The 10000-nt window shown below is 46.6% G+C and overlaps 1 protein-coding gene and 1 long non-coding RNA gene across 2 annotated transcripts in view; both read right to left on the bottom strand.

The window, feature by feature from the left end:
* tbck (TBC1 domain containing kinase) overlaps nt 1–10000 on the bottom strand; it is a 40777-nt gene that overhangs the window by 23241 nt on the left and 7536 nt on the right. Inside the window, exons 17-22 of the mRNA XM_060047580.1 lie at nt 9910–10000; nt 9594–9644; nt 9406–9489; nt 7258–7343; nt 3646–3682; nt 376–537 (exon numbers count right to left, since the gene is read on the bottom strand). The exon at nt 9910–10000 is cut by the window's right edge and continues 36 nt beyond it. Coding sequence (XP_059903563.1) covers nt 376–537; nt 3646–3682; nt 7258–7343; nt 9406–9489; nt 9594–9644; nt 9910–10000 — 511 coding nt within the window. The remainder of the gene's footprint in view (nt 1–375; nt 538–3645; nt 3683–7257; nt 7344–9405; nt 9490–9593; nt 9645–9909) is intronic.
* Nucleotides 728–2052, bottom strand: LOC132454305 (uncharacterized). Its single transcript, XR_009524911.1, has 2 exons — nt 1756–2052; nt 728–1699 (listed from the first exon to the last, which is right to left on the bottom strand). It is a non-coding gene; the product is annotated as an uncharacterized LOC132454305 (long non-coding RNA).

Below are 10000 nucleotides of genomic sequence, written 5' to 3'. Positions count from 1 at the left end.
GGATCTGACACTGTACCTGAAAAGGTACTGTGTTTCGTACCCCAATGTCTGCAGTCGACCAGGTATTTGCATTTAATAAATAACTGTATGCGAATATAGAAACACTTGCCAGATAATGAATGACGTAAAGTACGGAAATTCAAGGAATCTTTATGCGACTAAAACCACTTAAATATCACAAAACCACTTACCACGCACACACACACACACACACACACACACACACACACACACACACACACACACACACACACACACACACACACACACACACACACACACACAAGCGCAGGCCATGGAAAGCACTTTGGCCTCCTTGAAAAACGCCGTCTGAATGTATTGAGTTGCTGTTATTGTGAGTTGCGACCTCCTCACCCGGCAGGTCTGAGAAGAGCAGGATGCACTCGTTGAAGCCGTTGGCCAGCAGGCGATCCCGGAGCTGCTGCAGGATGGCCACCCCGATACAGAAGGGGAAGGACGAGTTCCCCAGGAGCAGCGTGTCCCACAGGTGGAAGATCTTGTGCAAAGGGAACACGTCTGGAGGAAGGGAAGGGGGGGGGGGGGGGTGCATAAATAAATAATACTACAGAGGGAAATCAGCTAGTGTGACTGAACACACACACACACACTCTTTCCTTCACACACACCCCCGGAGAGAGGGGGAAACATGACGAATCCGGCTTGAGACGTCGACAAGCAGATTTATTTGTGTGTGGTCATTGGAGCGCGCGTGTGTGTGTGTGTGTGTGTGTGTGTGTGTGTGTGTGTGTGTGTGTGTGTGTGTGTGTGTGTGTGTGTGTGTGTGTGTGTGTGTGTGTGTGTGTGTGTGTGTGTGTGTGTGTGTGTGTGTGTGTTTATACTTTGAATGTTAAATGTTGAGGCTCATTGAAGAAAGCTGGGGTTTGGCAAGAAGAGCCTGGAGGGATATTTTCAAAAAGTATGACTCGGTTGGAAAAGAAAATACTTTATGGAAATGTGTTATTTTTCCAGAAAAAAGCAACAACTCCCCCACCAAAAGGATACAAGATTAGCAGAGCGGCATTGGGAGTGGGGGGGGGTCGAACCGTGTATTGGTAATTTCAAACAAAACAGATGTTTCTCTCGTGTGGACCACTTATTCTGAGGCACTTTTCTATCTGTCTAAATATAAAGGGTCTAAACTGGCAGCTTTGTTGCAGAGGATGCCAGGGAATAAATACAGGGCTGAGGTAGAGTGATAAGGGAGACGCGCGCGTGCGTGCGTGCGTGCGTGCGTGCGTGCGTGCGTGCGTGCGTGCGTGCGTGCGTGTGTGTGTGTGTGGTCGGGAAGGTTGGTCCTTAACGCATTAGCAGTCTATGGGGCAGACCTGTGTGTTTGTGTGTGTGTGCGCGAGGTTGTGAGTGTGTCGGTGTGAGTGAGATGACCTGCCAGGGCCCCAGCTGGATTGAGCCCATTAGTAGGCATGGGGGCAGCAGCCTCTGGAGGACAGAGGGCACGGGGTCATACCTCACTCTCTGCCTCCACTCTCTACCCCCCTCTCGCTCTACTTCACTCTCTGCCTCCACTTACTACCTCACTCTCTTCCTGCACTCACTACTTCCCTCTCTTCTTCACTCTCTACCTCCACTTTCTGTCTCAACTTACTACCTCTGCTCTATTCCTCCTCTCTCTAAATCTCTGCCTCCACTCCCTACCTCACTCTCTGCTTCCACTCCCTACCTCACTCCCTACATCACTCTCTGCCTCCACTCACTACCTCACTCTCCACTCACTACCTCACTCTCTGCTTCCACTCCCTACCTCACTCCCTACATCACTCTCTGCCTCCACTCACTGCCTCACTCTCTGCCTCTACTCCCTACATCACTCTCTGCCTCCACTCACTACCTCACTCTCTGCCTCCACTCACTACCTCACTCTCTGCTTCCACTCCCTACCTCACTCCCTACATCACTCTCTGCCTCCACTCCCTACCTCACTCTCTGCCTCCACTCCCTGCCTCACTCTCTACCTCCACTCACTGCCTCCACTCACTGCCTCCACTCACTACCTCACTCTCTACCTCCACTCTCTACCTCCACTCTCTGCCTCACTCCCTACCTCACTCTCTACCTCCACTCACTACCTCACTCCCTACATCACTCTCTACCTCCACTCTCTGCCTCCACTCACTGCCTCACTCTCTGCCTCCACTCACTACCTCACTCTCTGCCTCCACTCTCTGCCTCACTCTCTGCCTTTACTCTTTTCTCCAAGGGAACGGCAGAGAGTCAGTGCTCTCCTGCCCTTGTCGTGTGTGTGTATGCCTGTGTGCAAGTGTTTTTTATATTTTGAGAGAGTGAGGGAATGTGTGAGTGTGTGTGTGTGTGTGTGTGTATTCGTGTGAATCATAGCGTGTGAATTTGTGCGTTTGTTTGTGTAGGTGCACATATTGGATGAGTGTTTGTGTCACAACATGCTTGTCTGAGAGATACGAGTACATTTGTCTCAGTGCGTGTCTGAGAGGTATGAGTACATATATATATATTTATCAATGACTATGTGCGTATCTGACAGGTGGAATTGGCCAATTTGACACCTGAGGCGAGGGACAAACAAGCCCTTTGGTTTGGTTGCGAGGGCCTTGAATATTGATAGGAATACTGAGAGCGCATCTAAAGGAGCCCCAGCACCCGGGAAATACGTCCGCTCAGCATTCAGGGGCAGCCGCCGCGGAGCCTCGCAAAGCAAAAAATAAGTTTTTATTCCATCTATATTTTCCACTCCATGTGGTGAATGGCTTTCATCTGGTTTATTACTGATATCACCAGACGGACTGACGTGGGGCATGAAATATCAATGTGGCGCCGTAGGGTGCGTCACGCAGAGGAGGATGTAGGGACGGGGTACGTCGGTCTCTGACGGACGGGACAGACGGACGGACAGCCCTTCCTGAGCCTGCGATGAGCTCAGGGCTTGACATTTTTTGTCCCTTTCCACTCCTCTGACAGCCGACCTGTGTCAGAGGTAAATAAACGAGTGTAGCTCCCCACGCTGAGTGGTGCTGGGGAGGGGGGGGGGGGGTTGGGTGGAGCGGTGATAGCATAGATTAGCGAGTGCGGCGCACAGGCTGGAGCTCCATGACGAGGGGCGGGTTGTAAACAAAGCTTGTGCTCCGCTGCCCTCGTCAAGCTGACGAGCGAGGGACAATCGCTTGCACTGCCTGGTCATAGCCTGGGAAGGTAGGTGTGTGTGTGTGTGTGTGTGTGTGTGTGTGTGTGTGTGTGTGTGTGTGTGTGTGTGTGTGTGTGTGTGTGTGTGTGTGTGTGTGTGTGTGTGTGTGTGTGTGTGTGTGTGTGTGTGTGTGTGTGTGTGTGTGTGTGTGTGTAAACCTGACAGTGTGTCTCATTCAGAATGCATTCACACCCCCTAACCATTTATTTACAGCATCACCTGTGAATATTGTTTATGTTTCAGCTGCAGGTTAAAGCTATGAATCTTCAATGCTAAAGTATAAGGTGGTGTTCTCTCAGTGCTAGAGAACACCACCAGTGTTCTCACACAGAACTGCATTGTATCTGCTTGCTAATGATCTCGCCGAAACAGCTGACTGAGTAGCAGCATGCTCTACATTCAACCCGCTGCACTGGGTGCAACTACGACAGAAAGAGAGGATGGATACTCACGCGTAAACATGGTGAGGAACCAGGGGATGGCGTAGAGCTGTGAAGACAAAGGAGACGGAGATATGGCGTTAACGCATTCTGAAAGAATTATTTTTCGTGTTTACTTTATGGGAATTTACCCCCTTGTGTTATACATACCATATATATGCTTCTAGGAACATGAACACTTCACGATTTATGCAAATAATTACAATCATAGGTTTGTGCAATGAGCAGGTCGACAGAAATTATGAATTACGTTTCTTAGCGTTAGCTAAATGGGTTTCGGCTAGGCTGTTCAACTTCAACTTCCAAAGTATTCCTGTATGAGCAAGATGCCCTAACCCCTACTTGCTCCTTAATGACTCGTACATGAGTGCTGTTGTTTTGGATAAGAGTCTGATAAATGGCAAATGCTCAGTCGAAAGTACTGCCTATTGCGACTCTGGCACAAACAAAAACAACACAATGACACATTTGTTCCTACAGGAAATTGAGGTCGTTCGATAACAAGGTTAAATTATGAAAAACAAAAGGAAAAATTAACTTTGGTGAGCCACCTAATATGTGTGGGGAAATGAGATAAAGTAAAACTAATTAAATAAAGTTAATTTCAATTGCATTTGTTGTCTGAAGAAGGAACTGAACAATCAGCAAACAAATGTGTCTTTAGCTCAGAACTATTATAACTCTCTCTCTCTCTTTCACTCTCTCTCCCCCTCTCATGTCCTCCTAGTTGGAGCTGTCAGTGGCTGTTAGTTATTTATTCTAGGTCTAGTTAGTCTAGGTCTATTCTTTCTGTCTTCAAGCCTCCGAATCTCCCACATGGAGGGAGAAAGAGAGAGAAAAGGAGGGGAGAGAAACCCAGAGAGCTACAGAGAGGAGAGAGGCACACACACACACGCATACATAGAGAGAAGGGACCGAGAGAGAGAGGCAGAGGAGGGCGAGAGACGGAGAGAGCCAGTCAGAGAAAGAGCGGAGAGCGCGAGAGACAGAGACGGAGACAGAGAGAGCGAGTGAGCGTATGAAAGCATAGGAGTGGGAGCGAGAGAGAGCAAGGTGCGCACGAGATATCAGAGTTTAATTCAGAGAGCTAATTGGTAAGCCAGCTCTCCTCCTCGGCTGCCCACCAGGGAGTGTTCAGATGGCCTCACGCTCGTAATGAGTAATGGAAGCCAGTGTGCGTTTGCGGCTCCACTCTCAACAGCCAGGCGAGCGGCAGCACAGGCCAGACAGATTGAATTAATCCAGGTGTAATTGGCAGCTGCATGGGAGCCGGATGGGAGAATGTGGCCCCAATAGAAAACTGACTTGAATTAAGCCCTGGATACATGGCAGTGTGTGTGTTCATGCTTATTGCTGATGTCGGTTCCCATCGTTGGTGGGCTCACCACCAAGAGATTGAAGAAACCCAAAAAATATATATATCATAACAAAAGGGCAATAGGATGTGATTTTCTTTGAGAGACCTCACAAATGAAAACATTAATTATTATCATCATCCTCTTTGGCAAAAACAAGCGCCCCTAATTTGCCATTGGGATTAATTAAGGAAATTCTATCCAATGCATGCAAGGAAAGCCAGATCTTAATTGCTAGCAGACGCTTTTATCCCAGGTGACTTGAATTCAGATATATGGCATCAAGGAGACAGTAGGAGTCAGGCACCGGGCTCAAGGATGCACACGGGTAGACCGGGTAAATCTACCTGCAGAGAGTTGTGGGTTAAAACTTGTTGGGAGTCATCCAGACTTCCCTGCCTCTTGAGAGTCAGACGGCACACTACAAGGCTCTTGATTCCTTAAAGCAAATATTCACACATTGCCGAGTGAAATATGTGGATCAAGATCAAGCGGCTTGTTTCAACAAAGCGCGACATAAAAGAAAACACAAGGTATACCGACCCCATTAGAAGTCAAGCCAACACCGGATCAAACGCTGTCGAGATAAGACACTCACATTTGAGAGGACGCTGGTGTTGGTATAAAAAATATCACAATAAGAAATCCAACAAAAATAACCCCTGCAGCTCTTTGTTCAGGCAAACGATATCGTTCAAAAAAACGTGTCTGATTTTGCTTGCCTTTCAACAATCACTTAAAGCACAATGACGCGCGCACTGCTCAAAATAAACGTCTCCACAAATTCCATAAGTATGTTCCCTGGGACTTTCTTGAAGGTCATCCTTGTGTAAAGACACACCCCCACTTTCCAACATTTATCCGAAGGAAACCTAGACGGAGGGGGCTCTTTAACCTTGCTCTGTGGGCGACAGACGGACGGACGGACGGACAGACAGACAGAGTATGATTGTGAGTCACATAGTGACAGAGAGAGAGAAAAAGATAGAGAGACAGATAGACAGAGCAAGGGAGGGACAGAGAGACGGAGAGTGAGAGACAGACAGACAGACAGCTGGAGGACAGCTATTAGAAGGGCTCCTGGCAGCCATTACATGCTATAAATCATCACCAGGGAAGCCAGACATGAGGGTGAGACAGGAGGAGTTGTGCATTCATAACCCCTTTACCACAGTTCTGCAGGACTCCCACTCTCATAATAGATGAGATCTGATGGCGCTTGGGCTGCAACCCCAAACCCATTAGGCTCTGGCGAAACCCAAACAAACCCAGTAGGAAGTCTTGAGACGGGGGGCTGGACACTCAAATGGTTAGGGTTTTTTGACCCAAATGTTCGGAGTTTGAATCCCCCAGTGTCCACACAGTCTAACCGTAGGCATCCCAGAACCAAGAACTCCTGAGCCCTATCTGCCCGTCAACGATATGTCACTAAAAGGAATTCACTGTAAGTCCCTTCGGATTAAAGCATTTGCTAAACGACTTGAATTCAATAGTGAATAACACATTGAAAAATTCATGAGAGACAGGGACATGATGAAATCCACTCAAGCAAGGACGGATGCAAATCAAGCCATAACTGGGATTCAGAGAGTCGCACTCAGTGGCTTTTGCCGGACATCTTTAGAACACAAAAAGGGGAAGAGCGTAGCGTAGTGGCTAGGGCATCGACATGTCCACGGCCTACACAGAGAGATCCCCCGTATCCCCGTAGAGACGTGGATATGGATATGACTGCGATCAAAACATGCAGAACACAGTATGGAAGAGGAAGGGAAACACGGCGGGACATGATGAAATCAGAACAAACCAGGAGAAATGCAAATTAAGACACAAGAGAAGGCCCTGGTCCGCTACGGACACACAGGGTGCTCAGTGTTTGTGGTGTACAGAGAAAGCCGTATAAAAGGGTCAAGGGGGGTCAGTACAGTACAAAGGTGTCGGATGGACTTTCCATCCCAGATGTCCACAGTCTTCCCTTTAGGCATCCATGAGCCAGATGTCTACCTCGTTCACCTGCACCTAAGTGACCCTTATTTTAGCCTTTGGATAAGCGACTGAATGAATGGATCAAGCAATGTTAAAACACGAAAAAACAGCATCGGTGGGGCTGTGGCTGGCACGGAGCCCAGGCATCCGGACTAATGCGTTGCCATTTCTCGCCTCTTTTGAACACATTTTTTAAAAAGCGTGTAGGAGGACAGATTTGTTGTTATCCAGCGTCCTCCTCTCCGCTGAGTTATTCAGGAGAGCAACCGCTCGGCTTACTTACGTCTGGGATGAAGCCAATTTGGTTGAGGTGGTTGCTCAGCTCCGGGTCGTGGAATGCGATCATTTGGGAGAAGACTGTCAGATACTCTGGAAATAACACACACGCGGGAGAGAGAGAGAGAGAGACATAGTGACAGAAAGAGAGAGAGAGAGTGAGTGAGTCAGAGTGTGTAAGAGATGCCACGTTTAGTGGCAAATCTGGTATGAAGTGGAGATGAAAAGTGAAATGAAAGGTCTCAATAAAAGTTTCTTGCAGAAAGGACCCAAGCCGATGGCAATTACTTTTAGTTGTATAAATATTATATCCCTTTTTATACTTATATATTTATCTTTATTTTGTACATTTCACCTTGCATGGGGATTTGAGTTTTTTAAGGGTTGAACCGTACAATATACACACATATATATATATATATATATATATATATATATATATATATATATGACAAGGGAGCAATATTGTGCAGACAGGTCAGGAGAGGAGACAAGGACACATGATATGTTTAGAGATTGATCCACTATATAACTATCTCATTATAGATTAAAAACCCGTAGTGAATTGTTTTCTATGGTTTACTCAGTTAGTTAATGGAATGCATTAAAGTATTTTAAAATAAGTTGCTCAAATTCATTCACCGACAATAGTGTCAAGCATGCAAGGGAAGAGCTAACTCGTCCTGAGCTTTTAATGTGTCTTGCTCAGGGACACAGAGTCCCAGGAGCCAGGGACGCTACCAGGAACCTTCTGGTGGCCAGCTGCACTGCTCTAACCCCCGAGGTCCTGCCGCCCCCTGTTGTTATCATCTATTGTCAATAGATCTTCCATCAGAATACAATTAAATTATTTATATATATATATATATATTCACAACCGTTCAAAAGTTTGGGGTCGCTCAGAAATATCCTTATTATTTAAAGAAAAGCACTTTTTTCTTTCAATGTAGATAACATAAAATTAATCAGAACTACAGTCCAGATATTGTTAATGTGGTAAATGACTATTCTAGCTGGAATCTGCTGATTTCTAGCTGTACAGATGCCCATTTCCGGCAAACATCACTCCTGTGGTCTAATAGTACATTATTTAGCTAATCCTGTTTAAATGATGATTTGAAAACCCTTGTGCAATTATGTAAGCTCAGCTGAAAACTGTTAAATAAAAGAGTGAGTTTTCATGGAAAACATGAAATGGTCTGGGTGACCCCAAACGTTTGAACGGTAGTGTATGCATATATATGGAACATTAGACACTAAAATGGTCAAAACAAGAGTCTCTCTTATCGACCGCCATCTCAGGGTATGAAAGAGCTAAAATAGCATGACGTTAGTGTACTGTGACCAGCACAATAACCCTGCTCTGCTCCGCCTCAGGAGCGCTGATTGACCCCCAGTCCCAGCGATGGCCCGTCTCACTCATCAGTCAAGTGGAATGTGGTGCTCAGGGTGCTTCTGTGCAGTCTTCTGTGGCGTCATACATATCCACGGGCGTCTCTACGTCCCCTTGTGGAGCAGATCGCTCAATGAGGAGAGATTGAAAATGAGCCCGGCATCACTCAGGAACAACGCAATGCCGAGATGTAATTAACGGCCTGTTGCGCTGGCTGGCTGGCAGGGGGGGGGGGGGGGTCTTTGTGTTGTGTTGCCTAGATGTTAATGACTTCTCGGTTTGTTTAAATGTGAGGGTAAACCAACTGTATTCTTTTTTTTTTTTTTTTACCCATCAAGGGTCGCTGGTCTTATAATGAAACACATCAATCCTTGTTGTGAACTTCATAAAAAATGGATGCTGCCATTGATTAGCTTGTGTAAAACTGTCTGTTGTTGAAAATTCAAACGCCCCGCACACGCACACACACACAAACACACACACACACACACACACACACACTCACAGAGTTTATTAATGATGATGATGATGATGTTTGTGGCGTACTTCAGAACCAATGGCATGTGTCCTCAATCCATCAATGCCCCCCCCCCCACACACACTCACACTCACACAAACACACACCCCGAGACCCCTCCCTTCCACAGCATACGTTGCGAGTCATATGCTGTATTGCTTCGACAGAATATAATTGATATTGTTAACTGATGATATAGAAAATAATTAATTAATAATCACTTTACAGCTTCACTGTTCTCTCACCTTGGATGACGTGAGAGTTGTCCTTCAGGAAAAAGTTGTAGAGGTACTTGGGGATGAAGGCCGACATGCAGGCATAGGCCAGGGCTATAGAGTCAGGATGATGGAGGAGAGGGGATGATGGGTCAGATAGGCATGATCAACTTTGCAATAGTATTTCAGTGTATTTTCTTTTCTGTCTAAACATTTACCCTCATTGTTGAAGTTCAGGTAGAGGAATGGAGCGCAAAGTGAATCCAAGCCTGAAATAGAGGGATCAAAACGATCAATCCTACATAGTGTGTATATATATATATATACACACACACACACAGGAACGGTTCATGAGCACGAGATTTGTGTCACCGTAAGAAAATCTGTTCAGTTTAGATAATGCACCGTGACAGCCACCTAGTGGTGGATGAGAGTAATGCAACTGCATATAAGTCCGACTATGAGAGAAAAAAAGCGTTTCAAAGGGAGACAGAGAGAGACAGACGTAGAGAACGGAGAGGCGGACAGACTGACCCTGCCAATAAACCAGGTCGGGGTGGGAGACCACCCATGCTTTCAGCACACGCCTGAACTTGACGTGACCCTGCGGCGATGACAGCAGTTC

Source organism: Gadus macrocephalus, chromosome 3 (assembly GCF_031168955.1).
Source record: "Gadus macrocephalus chromosome 3, ASM3116895v1".
In the NCBI taxonomy this organism is placed as follows: Eukaryota; Metazoa; Chordata; class Actinopteri; order Gadiformes; family Gadidae; genus Gadus; species Gadus macrocephalus.
Note: the sequence above shows the minus strand (reverse complement) of the source record. Positions and strands in the feature narration are given on the sequence as shown.